This window comes from Ornithorhynchus anatinus, chromosome 4 (assembly GCF_004115215.2).
Source record: "Ornithorhynchus anatinus isolate Pmale09 chromosome 4, mOrnAna1.pri.v4, whole genome shotgun sequence".
Lineage (NCBI taxonomy): Eukaryota > Metazoa > Chordata > Mammalia > Monotremata > Ornithorhynchidae > Ornithorhynchus > Ornithorhynchus anatinus.
This window is the reverse complement of record NC_041731.1, coordinates 32,915,962-32,941,004: the sequence shown is the minus strand read 5'-3', so window position 1 is coordinate 32,941,004 and position 25,043 is coordinate 32,915,962. Positions and strand designations below refer to the sequence as shown.

Genomic DNA, 25,043 nt, shown 5'->3' with positions numbered 1-25,043 from the left:
TAAGAAGTAGCAGAACAGCCACTCACTGAGCCCCTAACTTTCTCATAACCTTGTTTCGAACAGCTCAATTAACCAAAGCAAACGGTAATCAGTCCCTACCACCTGAAATCAACCACAATCATGTAGAAGGTCAGGCTGACACAGAAGAAAATTGTTTTTATTTTATTTGACTTGCAGTTGATGCACACAGTGTAACAGAAAAACATTTAAGCTGCAAATCAGTCAGAGGCAGTGCATGGATGTGTAAAAAAGGAGGAATGAAAAATGACATCTGCGTGAGTTACAAGAGAGTGGAAGATAGGAGGGGAGGAAAAAATCTTATCAGGCACAATATTACATTCACTGACACCAGCTGGAATGTCCCAGAGGAGAGGAGACAGTGGCCTTCTATCTCCCCCTCAATGCCCACGGTTTCCCTTCCAGGAGGTGCCAGTTGACCCAAGATGAGGCCCCCTGGGAGGCCAATGTAGCATAAAATTGGGGGAGGGGGGTGGTTGTGAGAAATTCTGGGGACAACTGACTCTGTAACGGCCAAAGAGCGAGTAGCAAAATTAACGACAAGGGACAATATTGTAGGTGTGCGTGTTAGCATTTGTAAAACTGATCCCAGCTCCTTTTCTCTTTTTCATTTAAACCCAACCCGCTCCTGCCCTCATTCCGCTCTGGGCCTTTTATTGTCCCACACCAGCAGGAATCTTTCTTTTTCAAGTGGTCTCGACTTGAAAACCTGCATACCAACCCTTCCCCTTGCATCCAAGATAATGAAAAGAAATCCCTCCCAGGCTACAAGTTTTTAAGAGCCAAAAGTGTGAGTAAAATGAAGCTGAAGAGCTGAGCTAGAGCCCCTTGAAAATAAGGGTGGGTTATAGAAACTCTAGCCCAACCTTATCTCGGGTAGCCAGCTCCACGGCCTCTAATAACCAAATACAGATCTCCAGAGTTTGACTACTGATACCAGAAGATTGGTTCTGCTCTTTATCTGAATGAAAAAAGGGACGGGAAATGCTTTCTTTCAAAGTTCCCCACTGAAATGAGACCAAAAAGCAGAAAATCTGTATCTCTTATCTTCCTCTGCACCCCTTCATTCCGCCCTTCTGAAAACAGCAAAGCCCCGGGAAGCAGGTGTAGCCGGTGACGCCGTGAGGGTCTGCCAGGCTGTATGGCCTTTGAGGCTACCTCCTCGAGTCAGAGACCCTTCAGGGGTTTCAAAACCTGAAAAAAAAAAACCCAAAACCCCCAAAACCAAGCGTGGTCAGCTCCTCCTCTCCAGATCAGCAGATAAAAATAAAGTGCCCTCCGGATGGCCAACGTCGGTGGATCACGGAGAAAGGGAGTGAAAGCTGTGGTCCCTGGAAGTTGGAGAAGGGTCCCAATTTGGATCGGGCACCGTTCTGGTCTTCGATCCCCACCGAGAGCCGTCACGGCCGTCCGAAGCAGTTTTGGTGGAAGATGAGGGAACGAAGGGAGAGTGAGCCGGCTGGTGGGTGCCAATGTCACACATCCCGGCACAAACGACCAGGGGTCCTTTCCAAAGCCACAAAGTGTCGTGCCAGTCCCAAGGCAGGGAGGCCAACCTCTCTAGCCGACTGAAGCCATGACGTGGCCCTTGCCCAGCCTGGCCGGGGCCGGCTGCCAGAGGGGCTTTGGAGCTGGGTGGGGAGGAGGGGGCGGCAGGGGCTCGCCAGGCCCCGTGAAGGAAGGCTTTCAAAAGGGTCAGCCCCCCGTCCCCGCCCTTCCCCACCCCCCCAGCTCCACATGGCCTCGGCGACATTTAAGCAGCACTCGGATGGACGAGCCTAGGTCAGAGAGAGGGACCGTACGCAGGATCCCCTCTGTTCTCCCATTACTGGCTCGGCTCCCACCAGGCCTCACCCAAGAAGTCAAGATGCGGTGAGCCTTGGTTGCGTTGGCCACAACCCCACACGGAGGGCAGATGAGGAGGGCCATAGCTCTTTCCTGGCTCCTCTTTTGGGGTTCTCCCTGACACCACTCCTAGCCCCTGTGGATCTGTGGATCGGGAGAGTCATGCCTCCCAGCAGCGGCCCCTCACCCCAAGTCCTCATTGCAGACTCACGTCTCAGAACCTCCTGGTGGGCCTCGCTTTTTCCAATCAGTATGCCCCTCGCACCTGCCCCTTGCCCTCACCCCACAGTTCCCAGCCTGCCCAGTCCCGGCTTCTGGGCCCGCAGCACTCTCCCAGGGGAAACCCCTTGAGACCGGAGATCACGCGTCCTAATTCTACCGTGCCCCCCCCCCCCGCCCCCCGTTTAGTCCACTGCTCTGGGCCCTTTAGGTGCTCGATAAATGTGAGTGAAAGGGGAGTGAGACCAGGCCACAGAGGGGAGAGACAGGGCCAGCTGCCCTTTCTCCAGAGAGACTTAACTCATCCTTCCAGCAGGCTGATGTCCCAACTCAGGAGACCCAGGCCCACCAGCCAGCAGAAATCGCTCACTCCGACTCCCCCTTCACGCCCAGACAGAGGACCCTTGCCCCGACGTCTCTCCCTTCTCTCCTCTAGCTTCACCCCAAGCAGGCACCATTCCTGTTGCCGCGGTCGGTTCCGGAGAGCCGGGAGCCCTGGGGAACGTTCCCCTCCGGGCCCAGATGGCATCTATTTCTTGCCGGAAAGAATGCCGGAGTGGGATCCCTTCTTGCGAGGGTGACCCGGGAATCTATCAGGTGATCTGGGCAGAGGGAGTCGCACGGTTTGGCTCTGGCTTGTCAGGACCCTCGGTGGCATCCAAAACATTCAACTCCGAGATGTCTGCGGGTGCCCACGGGGGTCCACGCAGCCTGCTTTACTGCCATCTTCTCCCCGGTGCAGTGCCCTGGTCAATCCCCACCTACTCTGGGCAAGAAGCCTGTTGAACCAGGAGCTCCTCCCCTCTTCCCTGATTTTCCCCTCAGTAACTCAACAGATGCATTTCGAGACCACTTTCCACTCACCCTTCATTTCCCACTCTCCTTCCTCAGTCCCCCACCAGGCCTGGCCGGTTCCTCCTGCCCCGTTACATCTCAAAGAGCAGCAACGGCCTCTTGCCGTCCCTACACTGCATGCGCAAGGCCATCAGTAGCCTCATCCTCTCCCCCAACCCTCCAGGTGGCCTTTCCCTGGCTCGGGCTCGACTTGGGAAGAGAGGTTGTTCCTCTGTCCTCCCGTGGCACCCCCAAACACCACAGCTCCCCCCAAGGGGGCGAGGCAGATGAAGGTCCTCACTCCTTCGACTCCCGCTTCGACGGCTTCCGCCCCACCCTCTGAAATGGCTCCCTTCCTTCCCCTCTCACCTGACGCAGACCCAACGCCCGGACTTGACTGCCTGAGCGGGTCTGTCCGTCAGTCAACCGTATTTACTGAGCGCTTGCTGCGTGCAGAGCACTTGGGAGAGTACAACGATAAACAGTCAGGTTCCCCGTCCGCAACGAGCTTACGGTCTGGGGGGGGCTTCCAGGGCGCCCCCAGGTACCGTTTTCGAGGAGGTCGGTCCCTACCAGCCCCAGGTGCCCTAAGAAGAGGGGGAAGGGGATCGCTGCTGGTTCTTCTGGAGTGTGGTCTTGGGTTACGACCAAAGAGAAAAAGGAGAGACAGTCACCCGGTCTGAGCCGCCCCCACCTTACCAACGAGAGGAGCGTCCGGACCCCCGGCCGGGGCGGAAGCCGGCCCCGTGGGGGTCCCCGGGGAGAGGGGCGGTGCGCCCCTCTCGCCCCACTCCGGAAACGAAGAAGGGGAGCCGGTCCTCCTGCTTCCGCTGGGTGGGGTGGCTAGAGGAGCTCCTCCACCAGCCCGTTCTCTCCGGGCAGCGTCCCGTTCATCTCCCGCCCGGGCTCCGTCCCCAGGAAGCCCAGCAGGATCTCGCTGCGCCGCCGCGACAGCTGCAGGATGTCATCCGCCAACGCCTGCACTGTGGTGTAGCGCACGTTGTCCAGGTCAAACATGTCCTTCAGGTAGTGCACGATCTGGTGCTGCAGAGTTTGGGGAAAGAGGGCGGAGGTCTCACTGTCCCTGCCCCGGGTCGGTCCCCCAGGCTGTCGCAGCTTCGAGAGAGAGGAGGGCCGAGCCCCAGCCCGTGGCCACCTTCCCGACGCCCCTTCGGGTGACCGCCTGGGGCTCTGACCTTCCTTTCCCCGCCCGCTTGCCGCTCCCGGACTCCGCCTCACGAGGCCACGGGAACTCCCGGTCACAAATAACCCTTCCTGCCTCCGCTGCAGAGGAATCGATCGTGCGGTTCAACTGCTTTCTGGGGGGGTCACTGGACCTCCGAACCCCTTAGAGAAACGGGGCGTAGGACTCCAGAGCACTAAGAGCCCAGGAACAAGCCAAGGCCTACTCCCGGGACAGACGGAGCCTCCACCCAGCCCAGAAAAGCGTCTTCAACTTAAAGCAGCAAGAGAAGCGTGGGGAGCAGCACGGCCTTGCGGCAAGAGCATGGGGCTCGGCAGTCAGAGGACGTGGGTTCTAATCCCGGCTCCGCCACTTGTCTGCTGTGTGACCTAGGGCAAGTCACTTCATTTCCCTGTGCCTCGGTTACCTCATCTGGAAAATGGCGATTAAGACCGTGAGTCCCATGTGGGACAGGGACTGCGTCCAACCTGATCAGCTTGTATCTACACCGGCACTTGGAACAATGCTTGGCACATCGTAAGCACTTAACAAATACCACCATCATCATTATTACTCAATGCGGTGTTTTGGTGGGGTGGGGGAGAAAAGAGGGTCGACAGCTACCCTCACCCACATCGTAACGGGTAAGGACGGACCATCTCATTTTAACTTCTCCCTCTTTATCCAAGCCCCGCCGGAACCGGCGGATATCTTCGGACTGCACCACTTCCTGTGGTAAGAGACCCCATCCGGCTCCGCCTTCGAGGGATGCCCCCGGGTCTGGGACCTCATGCCGCAGCCGTTCACAAGAGCCGAACACCGTCCCCGACGAGGGCGCAGCTCACCTTGAAGAAGCTGCAGACCTCGGACAGCTGCGGCCTGGGCCCCAGGAAGCCAAAGGCGAGGATGGGGCTAACGTGCTCCGATACGGAGTAGAAATGGGCGATGAAGCCATCGGGCACCTGTGGTCACAGACAGAGATCCCGCCCCCGGTCACTCTTCAAGCCTGGGGGAGGTGACCGCCAAGTTTCCCGGGTGGCCCGATCGGGCAGTGATGCAACAAATCGCCCCCGGGCTCCACCCCAGAAATGGCTGCATCGCAGGAGTGGGCAGACTCCACAGGAGCCACGGGAGCAACAGCCAGGCACCTCGTCCGAGCGGAGATGTCGCTGCCGGCCCATCGTGGGAGAGGGTGCTTTGGACACTGTCCTGCAAAGTGAACAACTACTGCTCCCTCGAGGCCACGCTGAGCTTCCGGAAGCCACCGTGAATCACCTATCTCACCGCCGACCCCTTTCCCACATCTTCCCCCTAGCCTGGGACTCCCTCCCCCTCCATATATGCCAGACCACCACTCCTCTCCACCTTCAAAGTTACATCTCCTCCAAGAGGCCTTTCCCAGTTAAGCCCTCTATCCCCCGGCCCCACCGCCCCCTTCTGCATCATCTAGCCAGTTGGATCTGTGACCTTTGGGCCGCTGATATTTACAAACCCTCAACCTCGTGGCACTTATGTACATACCTTTAAATTACAGATTAGAAGTTATTTATTTATACTAACATCTGCCTCCCCTACTAGACTGTCAGCTCGTTGTGGACCACGTCTGCCAACTCGGTTGCACTGTACTCTCCCGGGTGCTTAGTACGGTGCTCTGCACATAGTAAGTGATCAATAAATACCATCGATCGAATGGCTGCGGTCCCTGGAGGGAAGGTTCTGAGCCTAGTGAGGCGGCCATCCCTACCCCATCCCTGCCCACCCAGGGTAACTCACCAACAGGAGCCTCCTCTTGGCTTTCAGGACGGACCAGCAGGCAGTGGCCAGGGCCTGGAACAGAGATTCAGTGTCGCTTGTGGAAGGGTGTGGCTCTCAGCCACGCTGAAGCTCCTGGTGTATATATATATATTTTTTTTTTAAAAAATGGTATTTATGTGCTTACTATGTGCCAGGCACTGTTCTAAGCCTGGGGCAGATACAAGGTAATCCTGTTGGACACACTGCCTGTCCCACATAGGGCCCACAGTCTTAATCCCCATTTTACAGATGAAATAACTGGGCACAGAGATGTGAAGTGACTTGCCCAAGGTCACACCGCAGAGACGTGGCGGAGCCGGGATTAGAGCCCAGGTCCTTCGGACTCCCAGGCCCGTGCTTTAATCGTTAGGCCGATACCCGCTCGGCTTTACAGTCAGTTTATGTCTGGGGAGGGTTGCCCGATCCCTTCCTTAGGCCCATGCCAGGATGGGCTGGCTCTGAGCCCTGCAGTGCCCGAGGCCCCCCAAGACCAGGCTTCATGGGCAGGAGCCCCCGGACACGGACCGTCTCCTTGAAGCTGTCGGACAGCCAGCGGTTGCGCAGGACGGCAAGCACGGACGACGGTGGGTTCTCCAGATCCTCGAAGGCATCCATGAGGATGAAGTCCAGGACGATGTCAAAGAAGCTCATGCACACCACCTGTGAGGAGAGGGAAGGGCCGTGAAAGAAAGAACCCCACCACGAGGACCCACCTGGCTTGGGGAAAACCTCCCACCCCTTCCTGGGTCACGGCCTACTGGCCCCGGTCTCATCCCTCACTCCAAAGACATCCCGAGGGGATAAACGATACCACCCTGCGATGTGTGAGCCAGTGAGCGCAGAAGTTCCTAATTGGAAGCGCTCATTTCAGATCAACGGTAGTTACTTGCATAATTACCCCACCCCACTTTCTGAGAATTAGCTATAGTAATTAGGGTATTGACTCAGACCTTACTGTAAACCGAGCGGTGGGACAGACACAAGATAATCAGGTTGGACGGAGTCCCTGTCCCATATATGGGGCTCACAGTTTAAGTGGGTGGCAAAGCAGGTATTTTTATGGTATTTGTTAAGCACTTATGTGCCAGGCAGTGTACAAGCTAATCAGGTTGGACACAGTCCACGTCCCACAAGGGGCTCATAGTCTTTAATCTCCAATTTCAGATGAGGAACAGAGAAGTGATGTGACTTGCCCAAGGTCACATGGCAGACAAGTGGCTGAGCTGGGATTAGGACCCCAAGGCCTCTGACTCCCAGGTCTGCGCTCTATCCGCTAGGACCCACTACAAAGTTATTTTTTTGGACCACATAATCGACAACAGTGTTAGAGGGACAGGACAGAAGAGGGTGAGAATGTGAAACGGCAGCAGAGAAGGGAAATTAATTCATTCAGTGCCTACTGAATGCAGCACTTGGGACAGAGCAAGAGGAGAGGTGTCTTACCAGCCTCTTCCTCCTCCCCTCCTTTTCCTCCTCCCCTTGATAGCCGTAATTCTTCAACGACCCACGTCGACCCACGTACTTACCCCACCCTCATTTTAGTAAAACAAAAATTGTGGGGAAAAAGTGGGGCGACTGTGCTTGTAAATACGGTAATTTGGGACGGGGGCTCACTTGGCTCCCTTTCCCGGGAGGAAAGGCACAACTAGGATTCCTCGGTTCAGCCCTAGGCCCTGAATTGGCTGGAGGGTCCCTCGGCCTCCCTCCCTGACCAGAACCCCACCCCGAAGGGCCACGTTATGAGTGATACGCTCGGGGTGGGGGCCTTTCCGCGTGTCTGAGAGGGCAAAAAACCAAACCAAAACTCACCCCTCGTCCTTCCAGCTCCAGTTGGGTAGTGGGCCAAGTCTCTTGCCTCAGGGCGTAGCTCAGCATCTCCTCATAGCTCTCCAGGAAGCCCTTGGGGTTCTGGGAAGAGAGGGGTTATCCCAGTGAAAATCCCAGCTAGCCTGGGCTGAGGCTCCCCTGGCAGCAGTCGCTCCAGTCAATCATGTTTATTGTGCACTTACTACGTGCCGAGCACTGTACTAAGCACTTGGGAGAATACAATACAACGATGAACAGACATTCCCTACCCACAGTGAGTTTACAGTCTAGAGGAGCGGTACACCCAGTAATGCCCGAGGGCAACCGGGGTGGAACCCAGGGATGAGACAGGAGGAGAGCACGGCGTCGGTCTGGGAACAAAGCCCAGGACCCCCGGGTCCCTCACCATCTGTGGGGCAACCCTGGACCAAAAGAGGAAGGAAACGGCTTCCATAGGTCGCACCTGGGACCCAGGACAGACGCAGAACTCTCTGGCACGGCCACGGAGGGAGAAAGCGAGGCTGGAATTCTGCTCTGCACCCACTCCGGCGGCCCCCGTTGAAGACAGAGCTGAGCTCAGGACAGCCGGTAATAATAATAATTACGATATCTGTTAAACACTCACTACGTGCCAGACGCGGTACTAAGCCCTGAGGTAGATACAGGCAAATCGGGTGGGACACCCACGTGGGGCTCACAGTCTCAACCCTCATTTTCCAGATGAGGTAACTGAGGCCCAGAGAAGTGAAGTGACTTGCCCAAGGAGTCGCTATTAGAACCCATGACCTGACTCCCAGGCCCGTGCTCTATCCGCTACGCCTCGTAGTGTTAGACGGCCTCTCACCCAGTCCACAGAGGAACTGGGTTTGAAGCTCTGGTGCGTAGGCAACCCCAGCTGGGGTGGGTGGGCGGGAGGAGGTGTCGGGGAGTTAGCTGGATCTCCGGAGGGGAAAAATGGCAACATCCAGCGCTCCTTCCCTGAACCTTTAAAGGAGACTTTGCCCACTCTTACAGCCCTTGGTGCTGCCAATAATAACAGTGGTATTTGTTTGCGCTGACCATCTGCCAAGCGCTGTACTAAGCACTAGGGTGGCTACAGGATGATCAGGTCCCACAGCCTAAACATGCCAAGCGTGTGCAACTGGGTTCAGCAACTCCAGGAGGCCTCCGGATTCTATTTCCCCACCTGCCCTCTCCCCCGACACTTCGGCTTTTCTTCCCTCGAGAGCCAGGCTGGGCACTGGCCCAGGAAGCTCAGAGGCAGAGAGGCCGGGGGCCCAAGGGTTTGGGGGCCACAGAGGAATAACGATAATGACGACGGTATTTAAGCGCTCGCTGTGTGTCAAGCACTGTTCTAAGCGCTGGGGTAGATACGAGCTGATCAGGTTGGACACAGTCCTTGTCCCTCATGGAGCTCACAGTCTTAAAGTCCCATATTACAGATCAGGTTAATTGAGGCCCAGAGAAGTAAAGTGACCGCACAAGGTCACAGAGTAGACGAGCGGTGTTAGCCGGGAATAGAACCCAGGTCCTTCTGACACCCAGGCCTGTACTCCATCCACTAAGCCACGCTGCTTCCTCACCCACCGGCCCGCCCAGCGGCCTACCTTCTCAGCTTTTGTCATCAGTCCCGTCACCATCTTCTTCCCAACCTCCCCAAAAAAGAGCTGGTTGTTCTCGTCCTGTAGGAGGCCCTGGAAAAGAAGCAGCGGGGTTAGGCCGCTGGTCGCTTCCTCCGGTGAGAGGGGTGGGCCGAGGGGCGCACCATCTCCAGGGGGAGAGGGTGGGAGGAGAAGAGCGTCCGAGCCTGCTCAACAGTGACCCTCGGGGGCACCCCTGGCCTTGGACCGATGGGCCCCCGAGACGGACGGGAGGCCGGAGACCCACGCACACCCACCCACGCCCAAAGGAACACCGCAGCCGAGCTGGGGTCCGGACAGACGATCGGTTTTGGGGAGCGGGGTGGGCCGTAGGATTGGGTGCGGGCAAAGTTTTCTGGTGCTGCCCCCCACCCCCATCGTACGGTGCCGGGGGTGGGTGCCAGGAGGACCTCACCCTCCTGCCCCCTTAGGGAGGTCAGCCACCATGAGCCCTCCTGCCAGGGCACAGGCGGCGGTCCCCCTGAGACCCGGGGACTCCCCGGCCCAACCAGCCACCTGTGCCGGTGCCCAGGTGAGCAGCCTTCTTGTGTGGGTTTGGGGCGGATGGGGATTCTGACCCACACGGGCCTTTACACAAGTCTTTGAGGCTGGAGACAAAAAGACAGACACACACACACCCCACCCCGCCACCCAGTGACCTGCCCCGGGGGAAGCCAAGAACCCTTTAAAGCAGAGCCAGGGACAATGCAGAGCCAGGGACGAACCCAATCACTCCGCCACTGTGATGTCAGGATGAGCCCCAAGCCCCACCTGGAAGGCCTGTCTGACGCAGTGCAGCTTGGCCAGGAAGTCCTGATCGCTGTAGCAGCCCAGGAGCTCAGTCCTAGAGAGGGGAACGGATGGTGGGGGGCCGGGATGGTAAGGTGACGTAGCCCACCCCGGCCCGGCGGCACAGGGCGGTGCCCGAAGGGGACGGCTTCCCTTCTCTCTAACATGGGCCTACAGTAGGGAGGAAGAAGGGCCCCCGATGCCAGAGGGTCGGGCCAGGGACGCTGGAAACTCTGGTCCGGTCGAGTCCTCCAAATTGCCCGTTCCACCACGCGGGTCTCTTCTGGGTCCGCTCACTCGCTCCCGTTCCCACGGAACCTTCTTCCCGGCCTCCGACCCGCTACCGACTTCCTGCAGAGGAGCCACAAACCTCCCCCTACAGCACGAATGTCCACATCCTTACCCTCTGCTGCTTCCCCTGTCAAGTATTTTCACATCTCTCTCCCCCTCTAGACTATAAGCTCCTGGTGGGCAGGGACTGTGTCTATCAACTCTGTTGAACTGAATCGCCCAAGTGCTTAATATAGCGCCCTGCACACAGTAAGGGCTCAATAACTACCACCGACTAGCTGACAACCCTCTACTTCCCAAGTCACTGCACTGCTCCAGTTAAGGTTAGAGTCTTGCCCCCCAAATCCCCTCCCCACAGCTTTTGCAAGGCAGGACAAGCACCCCAGAAATCGTAACCGCACTGAATCCGAGCGCCAGGCAGTATCAGGAGCTGCTGGCAACCAGAGGCTGCCGGGGGCAGGAAACACGGAGCCTTTCCCCGGAGCGGGTAGGGTCTCCCAGGGCGGCTCACCTGAGGGTGCGGCAGGTCACCTTCCCTTCCCTGACCAGTTGTAAGGCCTCCTCGTAGGCCGCCGCCGGCCTGGACAACTGGTACGGGAGATCTCCGCTCTGCAGGCAATCCAGGAGCTGTGGGGGCGTGCGGCAAAGCGAGGAGGGAGAGAGGAAATGGTTGAGTAGGACTCACGGGAGCCTCCCGCCTCCCACACTCCAAGGCCTCGGGTTGTCCGGTCATACATCAGCCTCACCCCGCTTCAAGCTACAAAGTAGGAAACAGGCCTACGTGCTCACTGTTTTCACTCAGAGCCATTGCCGAGTTCTAGCCTGAAGACTTTCCTTAACTTTTTTTTTTTAAATGATGTTTGTTATGCCCTTACTCTGCACCAGACACAAGCTACAAGCTAATCAGGTTAGACACAGTCCACGTGCCACATGGGTTGCAGTTTTATTGCCCATTTTACAGATTAGGGAACTGAGGCCCACTTGCCCAACGTCGCTCAGCGGAAAACCGGTGGAGGCGGAATTAGAACCCACATCCTTCTGACTCCCAGACTCCTGCTCTACCCACTACAGGCCACGCTGCTTCTCACTCTGCCTTTTTTCTGCCCGATTTCTTTTCCCCCACTGCCGCTTCCCAGAGACAGCCACATCCCTTCTGCCCATAGGGCTCTGGGAGGGCAGAGAAAGACCCACCCTACCCCCGTCCCAAGTGCCCCGGGATATGCCCGCCCCCCCGTGTCACCTCGGTGGCAGAGAAGAAAGAGTCCTCGGAGGCCAGGCTGTCTTCGTCATCCACGCGCAGATTCAGCGAGCCCTCCGTCAACGGCAGCAAGAGCGTTCTCTCTGGCAGGGAGGAAGAGAAGGAAGGGGCCGAGGTCAACCAGGGCACCACTGCCGACCCCACTTTGTGGGAGCTGAATAGCGCTGGCTGAGGAGGTTCACGTGGCGTCAGACAGGGGCCCAGGACTTTCCGAGGACAGGGAAAGACCACGCTGCTGGGGTCCGGGACCGAAGGGGGCCGGAGGAGAGAGAAGTCGGGGTCTCAAAGTCAGGTCAGCAGTGAGACAAATTACTGCAGAGCAGCCTATCAGGGACTGAATGGACGTCGTCGAGTTTCGGGAACGATGTCCCCAACCCGGTGGCCATGATTGGGTCCTTCTCCTTCTGAGCCCGGCCCGGCAGGGCCGGCATCACTGGACGGGGCCGGTCCTCAGTCGGGCACACCATTCTTAGTTCCAAACCAAGACGGCAGCCCCACCTGTACCTTCTTCTCCCACCCTCCCCGTCCCCTGCCAAAAGAGGAGGAGGTTCATTTTGGCAGGCGAGCTTGGGGCCCGAGACAGCCGGAGGCCAAAGGGGTGCCTTTTTTTCCACTGTCGTCATTTGCAGGTCCCTTATAAATCCGGCCTAGTTTACTCCCCATCTCCATTTGATCAAATTACCGCCCTTTGGATTACCCCCCGGGGCCTCTCGCTTGCTGGGAATGAGTCGACACAGGCCGATGGGCAACCCGCGGGGGAGGACATGCCCCGGTTTGACTCCTCACGCAGAGACTTGCCCTCCGGACACCCACCCCTCCCCACCCCACTCACCCAGGTCCAGCAGCATGCTGTCTGCCGGCAGCGTGGAACCAAATTCTTCCTGGAGGTGATAAGCTCGGTGCAGCAGAGACTCCAGCTTCTCAGCAAACTCCTTTTTCTGGGACTCTGGCTTTAAACGGTAAAGACCGCCCCCCCCGGCCTCAAGCTGAGTGCTGGCTTCCCCATCACCTCCACCTTATCCTGACTTAAATCACCCAAAATCCCAGGCCAGCTCTCGACTGCCTGGGAGTGACAGTGTACTCACCTCCGGCTCCCGATAAAACATGAGGGAACCTTCCTGGAAGAGTTTCGAGGGCAAAAGCATCCTGACGTATCCCTGATGCCCGGGGGCCGTAGCCCCAAATGAAGTTTGCACGTGCTCACGTAGATGGTGATTCAGAGCAGGTGGAAGGATTTAACTTTACCGACAAAGGCGTGGAAATGGACAAGGGGAGGCCCGTTTTAAAACAGGCGGCTTTTAAATTCACAGTGCACTGAGTGGGGAACCCTGCATCCAGTCCTGTTTTTCTCCCCGCGACTGCCATTCAAGGACCCCTCGAGTCAGCCGCTCTCTGCCAGGGACCCACAGTGCTCTCAAATGCAGAGGGGCTACGTAGGAGCCCCTCGCTTCCAAGGCAGACCTAGAAAGCCTTGAAAGAGCTGGAAACACAGGCCTGCGGGGAGGGACTGAGACAAGCTCCCCGAGTTGCCTCTCAACTGATCCTGCTCAACTTTCGAAAGGTCCCCTCCCTCAGCCCAACAGCACTTACGTCCGTAACCGCAATCTGTTCGTATTAATATCTGTCTTCTCCTCTAGACCGTAAGCTCGTAGTGGGCAGGGAACGTGTCTACCGACTATTATACTCTCCCCCAAGCGTTCAGTCCAGTGCTTCGCACCCAGTAATAAATACGACCGATTGGTCCAGAGGTGCAGTTAGGAGGGGAGCAGAGGCTGGGCTTCTCTGCCTGGGTCTCCGCCTGCGTTTCCTCCCCTCTCGGTCAGGTTCTGCCCTGAGACGCAACACCGCCTCAGGAGTGACCTGGAGCCTCGGCCAGATACTAGCTGGGAGAAAATGACGTTGGGGGTGGGGGATTCCACCAGGGTCCAGCCCTCCAGCAAGAGGCAGAAACCGAGGTCAGCCCATCCAACCCTCACAGGATGCTCTATTCCCCAGAGCTCCCCGACCCGAGCAAAGCCCCCCGCTCCTCGGGTCTACCCAGCCTCTCTCCCCTTGGGGACGGAGGCGGCCCAGACCTCAGACAGGATCTCCGAGACGGTCTCTTGGCTCCTGAGATTGTCCCAAGGGTTCGGGGTGCTGCTGCTGTCTCCTCTCTGCCCAATGCTCAGGGCCTGCTCCCACTTCTGCAGGGCTTCCTCGAACAGCTCCATTCCTACAGGGGCAGGCAGAGAAAAGAATCTACCCCGGACCCCCGATCCACCCACACCTACCGGCCAACGGGCAGAGGCCAGTAGATTCTCGCAAGCTCTAGGCCCAGTCCAGACGGGCCCAGGCTAGGTTTGGACACTCCTCCCACCCCTCCTTTTAGGTCATTAGGAGCTCAGGTTGGGGAGGGAGAGGTTGCATGACAGAGGCCCCTTCCAAGCACAAATAGCTTTTCACAGCCCTGGGGTGGGTGTCCTGGCAGCAGACTCGCCAGGACTTCGCGACCCAACTACTTCATTCCCACAAGATCAAAGCAACTGTAGTTTCATGACAGGGTCCCTGAAAGAAAACGTGGGACCATTTCTGGTTCTGCACAGAGAACAATAATACTACTAATAATGGCATTGTTAAGCGCTTACTACGTGCCAGGCACCGTACCGAGTGCTCTACGACACCGTCTAGACCCTGTAGTAAAACTGCGGCCCACGCGCGACTCTGATGCCTAGGGGTCTTGCGGGGGCGAGAGACAGACAGATCCATCCTGTTCAGACCCCAGCAGTGTCGACGCCCTCTGATTCGGGGGAGCAAGAACTGCAGAGGCCATTTCCAGGAGCCAAGGGGAAGACTGGCTTACCCTAAGTCAGGGCCAGGAGGTTGGGAGCCCAATTCTTTCTTGCCTCCTCAGAAGGAAGAGGAAACTTGGAGAGACAAGAGGAGGCACGGCTGGGGAGGCCCCGAGAGGCCAGGTCTGCACCCCAGGGAGGTGTGTCGCCATCAGCCCTTCGGGAGGCGTCCAACAGACGGCGGGGCTGAGGTCAGGACAGAGTGAAGCCTTCATACCTTGAATGTAGAGATTCTCTGCCTTGGCATCCCCCAAGGCCCCAGACTCTTCCGCCACTCTGGCATCCCAGGGCCCCGAGGAAGCTGCTGTTGGGCTGGAGGAGTTCACGGCCACCATCTTGCACCCGGGAAGGGAACGAGAAGCCGAGGCACAGGGATCAGTCTGCGAGCCACCGGGACGGCCTACGTTCTGGATCCCGGAGGACGGACCCGTCCGGGCAGGCCCGGGACCCCGGCCCGGGCCCCTCGGGGGACGGCATCTCTTGAGGAACGGCCCCCGGACCAGTGGAGTGGGCATTTTATCCTGGAGCCTGGCAGCCTTAAGAGTCCACTGACACGTTACAAAGATCTGTAATTTATTTATTTCTATTAATGTCTGTCTCCCCTTCTAGACTATAAGCTTCTTGCGGGCAAGGAACACGTCTGCTTTATTGTTCTATTATACTCTCCCAAGCGCTTAGTACAGTGCTCCGCAGACAGTAAGCGCTCCATAAATACGATCGAATGATTGAATGAGTGAACGCTACCGCCCACCGGCCCAGATCTACCCAGGAGAGGCCAAATGCCCTCAGCCGGTTCCCAGAGGCCTGTACTGCTACCGAATGCCGATGCCCCTGAGGCACCAGGACAGCAACCGGCGGAGAATCCTCACCGAGGCCACGCTGTGGGAGGAGCCCGAGCGCTTGCTGGGCTCGATGGACGATATGCCGCTCAGCGTGTCGTTGCTCTTGCTGCCGGGACTCTGGACCCTTCGACCCGGGTAGCCTGAAAAGGAGGTGAGAGGTTGGGGGGGAAGGTCAACTGATGAGATGGGGGCTTTCCCGGGCACTCTGGCTTCGGATCAGAAGCCGCCGCCACCCAGAGATTAAAGGGAACCTGCCGTGGCAAGCTGGGGTTGTGAAATGGGCCTCCCTTCCTCCCTCCTTTTGTTTCTGCTCTCCTGCTCTCCGTCCACATCCAGGGTGCCTGGGCCATTTGGAAACCCTGCAGGATCATCCTTCCAGCCCGGGGTCACGCCACCCTTTCACAAGCTCCCCTGCGTGGGGTTCCCCGCTGGCCCAGCCCCCGCCGCCCGGGGACCCACCTTTCTTCACCGAGGGGGCCCTCCTGGCCAGGAGGATGGGGACGGGGACGGTCCCCGCCTTCGCGCCTCCCTTCTCTGGGCCGACCGGCTTCTTCCGTGGCCGTCGCTTCAGCTGGTGAGCGGCCAGGGCCAGGGCCACCGTGCCGAGGGCCGTGGCGAACAGCACCTTCCGCAGGCCCGGGGACAGCCGCAGCTGGGAAAAGACGGACTGCCCCCGTCCCCGGGAAGCGGCAACCGCTGAGAAACTCCCACGGAGTTTCAGCCTTTCCACCGGGACACCGAGCCCCCCTCCGGGATCCTCCCGTCTCCCCGGACCATGCGGCCTACCCACCTCCGGGGGGGGGGGGGGGGGGGGGGGGGGGGAACGTAACAGCCGCACAGCCCTCGGGCGGCTTGGGAAAAGAAGCGGAGAGGAGGGGGGAAAGCCCTGAAGGCAGAATGTCACCGGTTAGATAGGGGTCGAGGCCCTTAACGATGGCTCCGAATAACGAGGAATTCGGTGGTCCCCGATGCCTCCCTGGGGCCACTGGGGTACAGGAGACTGGTCCCGCTAGGCAGAAAGCGCCCAGGAGATTAAGGGGAGGGGGAGAGCGCAGCACCGAGCAGCTTTTCCGGTCACCTGTCCGAAGGTCGTGTAGAGGAACACGGGGATCTCCGCCACCGTCATGGCCAGAGCTTGGATCATGGACATTCCCTCGGTTCTTCGGAAAGCCATCCCTGGGCCCCTCCGGCCGTGAGCGAGCCGTCGCGGGAACTCAGGCCCCACGCTGGGAACGGCTCCGCCGGACTCTCCGCCGACCCGGGGTGCGTGTCCGCTGGCGCCTGCTGGTGCTCCCGGAATTCCACTTCGGCTCGGTACTCCCTTCGGAGAGCTGCGGAGAGGCAGGGATGGAAGGTCAGAAGTCGGCAGCCATACGATCTGCTCCGGTGAAGCCGGGCGCGCAAACAGGCTCAAACCAACTCCCTGCCATCCCCCCCACTCTCCCCCCACCTCCATGGACAAGTCCCAGGTCAAGGGTCCAAAATCCAGGCAGGAAAAAAATCTCTTGCGAGGCCACACACAAACCCCACCCCAGCCTGCAGTTTTTAAAGAAACAAAAGCTTAATACCACAATTGTTATTATTTAAGAAGTTGCCGCGTGGACGCAGCCCTAGGCTAAGCATTCTTCAGACGGCTCACACAACCACACTCCCTGCCGTCAGGTGGGGTGGTGAGTGAAAGTAAATTAGAGAAGTCTGGAACAGGCTCCTTCCCCGCTCCTTCTCACCGAGATCCCAGATTGGGATTGGCTCGATCTGTCACTCTGACACGTAATTAGAGCCCCGCGAAACAGGTTGAGAGGTGTCATTTCAGTGTCACGGCCTGTATATACCGGTATGCTTCCGTCACCGGTGGATTGATGTTTTCAGTAGGTATGCGCGAGCGGGCACACGCCTCCGGGATCGCCCGGTCTCCCCCGAGCGAAGTCGTCAAGGGCGGGGACTGCGTCTTTGATTTCCGTAACTTCCACGGGGCCTAGTGGAGCGCACTGCGGAGCGGCTGACGAGAACAGCCCGAGACGCTGAACGTCGCCTGCAGCCCCTTCGCGGGCCAGCGAGGCCCGCGCCTGCCTGCGGCCGACGGGACGGACCCCCGTCCGCCCGAGACGGTTTCGACCTCGACGACAGACCAGCCCCGGGGCCCGTACCGAGCAAGCCACTCGGAGGACGGTGCAGAATGGAGATTTCACCTATTTCATAGCCTCTGCGCCCCTCGGGGGAGGCCGGGAAACTTCTCCGGGAGCCGACAGAGCTGTGGAACCCAGCGGTCCGACGGAAGTCGTCGCCCCCTCGCCAGGAGGCAGAGGTTGGGATTCTCTGACCTCTGGAAGGCCCTTCCTGCTCGGGAGGTCATAATTCCACGAGAAAGACAGCTGACCAAGTCTTGGAATAGCATTTGGACCTGAGCAAGGGTGATCCCCTCGATGACCCTGAGGCAACTGTGGGTGACATTCATTCATTCAATAGCATTTATTGAGCGCTTACTATGTGCAGAGCACTGTACTGAGCGCTTGGAATGGACAAATGGGTAACAGACACAGTCCCTTTGACGGGCTTACGGTCTAATCGGGGGAGACAGACATCCAAAGTCTCCCTCCGCCGGTCACCCTCCCAACCCTCCTCCCCCATCAGATCTCACTGGGAAAAGCCGTCGCAACCCAGATCCAGTTTCGAATTCGATTCTGTCGTGAAGCCACAGCCCGCCCCACCAGGAGGGTGAGGCTGGGAAAGGTAAATTAAAACGTCCAAGGAGGCCCGCTCATTAGGGCAGCGGACCGCCGACGGGTTTGGTGACCGCTCTGACCCGCCGGGGGCGAACAGGGTGGTCCCCGAGGGCATCCCAAGGACACGGGGGGCCCAGCACAGTGCTGACCCGGTCACTCCCTTCAAAGATCCTTCCTCTCCTGATGGTTAAACCCACCGCTGCACTGGCTGCCAAGGTCACCTTGCTGCCGACACTAAACCGAGCACCTCTCGCTCTCCTCCCCACCTCCTACCTCTGTCCACCCCCCAACTCGGGCACCTCTCCTCCCACGATGCCACATTCAAAGGCCCTTTCCTCCGGTGCCATCCCCGGCCCAGGCATCTTCCCTACCCCCAGGCCGGGCACCCTTCCGGTTACGCCAACCCCACCCCGAGCATCTCTCAGCGTGGCTTAAAGTATAGAGCCCGGGCCTGGGAGTCAGAAGGTCACGGGTTCTAATCCCGACCCCCGCCGCTTGTCAGCTGTGTGACCTTGAGCGAGTCACTTCACTTCTCTGGGCCTCAGTTCCCTCACCTGTAATGATAATAATAACGATGGTATTTGCTAAGCGCTTACTATGAGCAAGTCACGTCACTTCTCTGGGCCTCAGTTCCCTCACCTGTAATAATAATAATAATAATAACAATGATGGTATTTGCTAAGTGCTTACTATGTGCAAAGCACTGTTCTAGGAGCTGGGGGTGGGGTACAAGGTGATCAGGTTGTTCCACGTGGGGCTCACGGTCTTAATCCCCATTTTACAGATGAGGTCACTGAGGCACGGAGCAGTGAAGTGACTTGCCCAAAGTCACCCAGCTGACGAGCGGCGGGACGGGGATTCGAACCCATGACCTCTGACTCCCAAGCCCGGGCTCTTTCCACTGAGCCACGCCGCTTCTCAAAACGGGATGAGGACGGTGAGCCCTACGTGGGTCAATGTGATGACCTCGTATCTACCCCAGTGCTTAGAACAGTGCCTGGCACAGAGTAAGCGCTTGACAAATACCGTCATTATTCCGACGCTTAGAACAGCGCTGGGTACATAGTAAGCGCTTAAATACCAACATTGTTCCGGCGCTTAGAACGGTGCCGGGCACGTAGTAAATGCTTAACAGATACCACCATTACTCCAGCACTTAGAAGAGTGCCGGGCACATAGTAAGCGCTTAACAGACACCAACATTATTCCAGCACTTAGAACAGTGCCGGCCACATAGTAAGCGCTTAACAGACACCATCATTACTCCACCGCTTAGAAGAGTGCTTGGCACACAGTAAGCACTTAACAAATACCATCGTTATTCCAGTGCTTAGAACAGTGCTGGGTACGTAGTAGGGTACATATTAGGCGCTTGATACCAAGATTATTCCAGCGTTTAGAAGACTGCTGGGCACATAGTAAGCGCTTAGCAAATACCAGCATTACTGCAGCGCTTATAACAATGCTGGGCACATAGTAAGCGCTTAGCAGATACCAGCATTACTGCAGCGCTTAGAACAATGCCGGGCACATAGGAAGCGCTTAACAGATACCAACATTACTGCAGCGCTTAGAACAGTGCCGGGCACATAGGAAGCGGTTAACAGATAGCAACATTACTGCAGCGCTTAGAACAGTGCTGGGCACATAGTAAGCGCTTAATAGATACCAACATTACAGCAGCGCTTAAAACAGTGCCGGACACATAGGAAGCGCTTAATAGATACCAACATTACTGCAGCGCTTAGAACAGTGCCGGGCACATAGTAAGCGCTTAACAGATAGCAACATTACTGCAGCGCTTAGAGCCGTGCCGGACACCTAGGAAGCGCTTAGTAGATACCAACATGACTGCAGCGCTTAGAGCCGTGCCGGGCACCTAGGAAGCGCTTAATAGATACCAACATGACTGCAGCGCTTAGAACAGTGCCGGGCACCTAGGAAGCGATTAATAGATACCAACACTATTGCAGCGCTTAGAGCAGTGCCGGACACCTAGGAAGCGCTTAACAGATACCAACATGACTGCAGCGCTTAGAGCCGTGCCGGGCACCTAGGAAGCGCTTAATAGATACCAACATGACTGCAGCGCTTAGAGCCGTGCCGGGCACATAGGAAGCGCTTAATAGATAGCAACATTACTGCAGTGCTTACAACAGTGCCGGGTACATAGTAAGCGCTTAATAGATACTAACACTACTGCAGCGCTTAGAGCAGTGCCGGACACGTAGGAAGCGCTTAATAGATACCAACATGACTGCAGCGCTTAGAACAGTGCCGGGCACCTAGGAAGCGATTAATAGATACCAACACTATTGCAGCGCTTAGAGCAGTGCCGGGCACCTAGGAAGCGCTTAACAGATACCAACATGACTGCAGCGCTTACAACAGTGCCGGGTACATAGTAAGCGCTTAATAGATACTAACACTACTGCAGCGCTTAGAGCAGTGCCGGGCACATAGGAAGCATTTAACAGATACCAACATGACTGCAGCGCTGACAACAGTGCCGGGCACCTAGGAAGCGCTTAACAGATACCAACATGACTGCAGCGCTTAGAACAGTGCCGGACACCTAGGAAGCGCTTAATAGATACCACCATTATTGCAGCGCTTAGAGCAATGCCGGGCACCTAGGAAGCGCTTAGCAGACACCCTGGTTGTTCCAGCGGTCGGAAGGGCGCGGGGCACGTAGTAGACGCTCAGGAGCTCCCAGGATTAGGACGAGGATACTCACCCCGCGCTCCATCGCGGCAGAAGGGCAGCGTCTCCTTCCCCCCGCCGCGCAACCTACCCTGCTCGCCGCCCACGGGGAGGGGGGGCGGGCCTAGAACCGCCGACGGACGTCGCCCGCAGCCAATGAGCGCCGCCCGCCCGCCCGAGGGCGGGGCCAGCCTGGAATAAATTAGCCCCCGTCACGTGACCCGCCCCGCCCCCTCCCGTCGTAGTTCGGTTGAGCCGCAGAGGTCGCGCCTTCCCCGGGCCTCCTAGGTCGGATCCGATTGGTCGCCGGGATTTGATTGGCGGGCGCGGGGGGGAGGGGGCGGGGCTGCTCTTAAAGGGGCAGGAGGACATTTCTGAGGCCTTGCAGCGCCCCATCATCATCATCATCATCATCATCATGTTGGTATTTGTTCAGCGCTTACTAGGTGCCGAGCCCTGTCCTAAGCGCTGGGGGAGACCCCAGGGGAATCAGGTGGTCCCACGTGGGGCTCCCGGTCTTCATCCCCATTTTCCAGATGAGGTCACTGAGGCCCAGAGAAGTGAAGTGACCCGCCCCCGGTCACACAGCAGACGAGTGGCAGAGTTGGGATTCGAACCCGCGACCTCTGACTCCCAAGCCCGGGCTCTTTCCAGGGAGCCACGCCGCATGATGGTGGTATTTGTTAAGCGCTTACGAGGTGCAAAACACTGTGCTAAGCACTGGGGGAGATACAGGATCAGCAGATTGTCCCACGGGGGGGGGGGGGGGGGGCTCCCATTTTTTTTCATCCCCATTTTGGACCAGTCACTTCTCTGGGCCTCAGTTCTTCGTCTCTAATAATAATCATCATGTTGGTATTTGTTAAGCGCTGACTATGTGCAGAGCACTGTTCTAAGCGCTGGGGGAGACACAGGGAAATCAGGTTGCCCCACGTGAGGCTCCCAGGCTTCATCCCCATTTGACAGATGAGGGAACTGAGGCCCAGAGAAGTGAGTGACTCGCCCCCAGTCACCCAGCTGACAAGGAGCAGAGCCGGGAGTCGAACCCATGACCTCTGACTCCGAAGACCGTGCTCTTTCCACTGAGCCACGCTGCTTCTCTATTCATTCAATAGTATTTATTGAGCGCTTACTATGTGCAGAGCACTGGACTAAGCGTTTGGAATGGACAAATCGATAACAGATAAAGACAACAATCCCTGCCCTTTGACGGGTTTACAGTCTAATCTCTAAAATGGGGATGAAGACTGTGAGCCTCACGGGGGACCACCTGATAACCCTGTATCTCCCCCAGCGCTTAGAACAGTGCTCTGCACATAGTAAGTGCTTAACAAATACCAACATTATTATTATTTTTGCAAATGAGGTCGCTGAGGCCCAGAGAAGTGACTTGCCCAAGGTCACACAGCAGACAAGTGGCAGAGCGGGGATTAGAACCCACCACCTCTGACTCCCAAGCCCGGGCTCTTTCCACTGAGCCACGCTGCTTCTCTCCACATTCATTCATTCATTCAATTGTATTTATTGAGCGCTCACTGGGTGCAGAGCACTGTACTCAGCGCTTGGAATGGACAACTGGGCACCAGATAGAGACCATCGCTGCCCAACGACGGGCTCACGGTCTAGAAGGGGGAGACAGACAACAAAACAAAACAAGCAGTCTGGTGTCGATATCATCAAGATAAATAGAATCACGGATATATACACATCATTAATAAAATAGAGTAATAAATGACATATGCAGATATACACAAGTGCTTTGGGGGGGGGAAGGGGGAGAGCAGAAGGAGGGAGAAGGGGGAAGAGGGAGGGGAGAAGAGGCAGAAGGAAAGGGAGGGCTCAGTCTGGGAAGGCCTCCTGGAGGAGGTGACCTCTCCGTAGGGCTTTGAACAGAGTTAGTTTGGAAAAATATGGAACGCTTCACGACTTCGCGTGCCATCCTTGAGAGAGGGTCTCCCTTTCCTGTTGAGCAGTTTGGGGCAGGGTTACCCAGCTGGCAGGGAGAGTGCCCCGGGTAAGGGGAGCTGGCTGGGTCGATGCCAAGTCCCAACACGTCACGCCCTGTCATAATGCGTCCACAGGACGATCCCAAGTAATAATAATAATAATAATGACGGTATTTGTTAAGCGCCTACTACGGGGCGAGCGCTGTTCTAAGCGCTGGGGTAGATACGAGGTAATCAGGTTGTCCCACGTGGCGCTCACAGTCTTCATCCCCATTTGACAGATGAGGTCACTGAGGCACAGAGAAGTGAAGTGACTTGCCCAAAGTCACACGGCTGCTAAGTAGCGGAGCAGGGATTAGAACCCATGACCTCTGACACCCAAGCCTGTGCTCTCTCCACTAAGCCACGCTGCTTTCTTAATGCATGAGCCAGTATCATGTCAAAGTAATAATAATAATCGTGGTATTTGTTAAGCGCTTATTATGGGCCAGGCACTGTTCTGAGCTGTGGAGTGAATAAAAGATAATGGGGTTGGACACAATCCCTGTCCAACATGGGGCTCACAGTTTTAATCCCCATTTAAGGATGAGGTAACTGAGGCCCAGAGAAGTGACTTGCCAAAGGTCACACAGCAGACAAGAGGTGGAGGCAGGATTAGAACCCGGGTCCTCTGACTGAGAAGCAGCGTGGCTCAGTGGAAAGAGCACGGGCTTGGGAGTCGGAGGTCATGGGTTCGAATCCCGGCTCGGCCACTCGTCAGCCGTGTGACTCTGGGCAAGTCACTTAACTTCTCGGTGCCTTAGTTACCTCATCTGTAAAATGGGGATTAAGACCGTGAGCCCCACGTGGGGCAACCTGATTCCCCTGTGTCTACCCCAGCGCTTAGAACAGTGCTCGGCACGTAGTAAGCGCTTAACAAATACCAACATTATTATTATTACTCCCAGGCCCAGGCTCTTTCCTCTGGGCCATGCTGTTTCCAGTGGGCAGCGGGTGGGCCGTGCTGCAGTGGAACAAGACCGTTTGCTATGCAACGCCACAAAAGCATCAAGGCAGGGAGTGTCACTCTTTACTGTTGTATCGTACTGTGCGTTTTGCACCCAGTAAGCGCCGAATAAATACGATCGAATGAATGAACGATGCCAAGGGCTGAGGATTCCCAGCAGAGCTGAGTTGCTGTGGAGAAAGATGCTTTCCTAGGGGAGTTGTGAAGGACCCTCACCTCTCTGTACATTCACAGTGGGACCCCTCCCACCCATGTCATTTCAGCCCGCACAACTCCTAGCCACCGGGAGAAATCCCGAAGCCTGAACCGGAGTCCAGTGCTAGGCTCTCTGCATGTCCCTGACCCTGAGTGTGCTTCCACTGGCCTGGTCCTCCCCGTGCTGGCAGGCAGCCCGCAGCTGGATTTTCCAACTGGGGTCTCTGGATTGCAAAGAGGTGGGGAAGACAGCTGAGCTCTTTGGCTGTTTCACCTGGATTTGAGGCAGCCCGGCCTAGGGAAAGAGGAAATTCCCCCTCCTAGCCCAGTCCTCTTCCTCTGGAAGCCAGGGTGAAGTGCAGTAGGAAAGGACATTGAAGAGAAGGAGCAATCCCTGGGGTTTGGGGGCTTCAGGATGGGGAGGGAGAGAAGGGATCTCAGCCTCCTCCCAGGATGACCCTTCTTGTACCAAAGGCGTCACCGCCCTTCCCCCTGCGGCCCCCCAGTATTCGTTCATTCATTCAATAGTTTTTATTGAGCGCTTACTATGTGCAGAGCACTGTACTCAATGCTTGGAATGTGCAATTCGGCAACAGATAGAGACAATCCCTGCCCACTGACGGGCTTACAGTCTAATCGGGGGAGACGGACGGACAAAAACAAGACAACAATCACAATAAATGGAATGAAGGGGATGTACACCTCATTAACAAAATAAATAGGGTAATGAGAATCTATACAAATGAGCACAGTGCTTAGGGGAGGGGAAGGGAGAGGGGGAGGAGCAGAGGGAAAGGGGGGGAAAGGGGGCTTAGCTGAGGGGAGGTGAAGGGGGGAAGGGGGAGGGAGCGGAGGGTGGAGGGGGAGCAGAGAGGGAGCAGAAGGAAAAGGGGAAGCTCGGTCTGGGAAGGCCTCTTGGAGGAGGTGAGCTCTCAGTAGGGCTTTGAAGAGGGGAAGAGAGTTAGTTTGGGGGAGGTGAGGAGGGAGGGCGTTCCGGGACAGAGGGAGGACGTGGGCCAGGGGTCGACGGCAGGATCGGTAATTTGTTTATATTAATGTCCGTCTTCCCCTCTAGACTCTAAGCTTGTTGTGGGCAGGGAATGTGTCTGTTTTATTGCTGTAC

At 57.1% G+C, this 25,043-nt stretch overlaps 1 protein-coding gene across 1 annotated transcript; it reads right to left on the bottom strand.

The window, feature by feature from the left end:
* Positions 1–130: 130 nt before the first annotated feature.
* Positions 131–20,880, bottom strand: MIGA2 (mitoguardin 2). Its single transcript, XM_029062635.2, has 16 exons — positions 20,808–20,880; positions 16,426–16,678; positions 15,807–16,014; positions 15,375–15,487; positions 14,723–14,840; positions 13,753–13,889; positions 12,510–12,627; positions 11,660–11,760; positions 10,931–11,046; positions 10,111–10,183; positions 9,307–9,393; positions 7,703–7,801; positions 6,419–6,553; positions 5,873–5,926; positions 4,945–5,061; positions 131–3,960 (listed from the first exon to the last, which is right to left on the bottom strand). The coding sequence occupies exons 2-16, from the start codon at positions 16,519–16,521 to the stop codon at positions 3,760–3,762; spliced, it is 1,773 nt and encodes a 590-aa protein (XP_028918468.1). The 5' UTR covers positions 16,522–16,678; positions 20,808–20,880; the 3' UTR covers positions 131–3,759.
* Between the last annotated feature and the right edge of the window lie 4,163 nt (positions 20,881–25,043).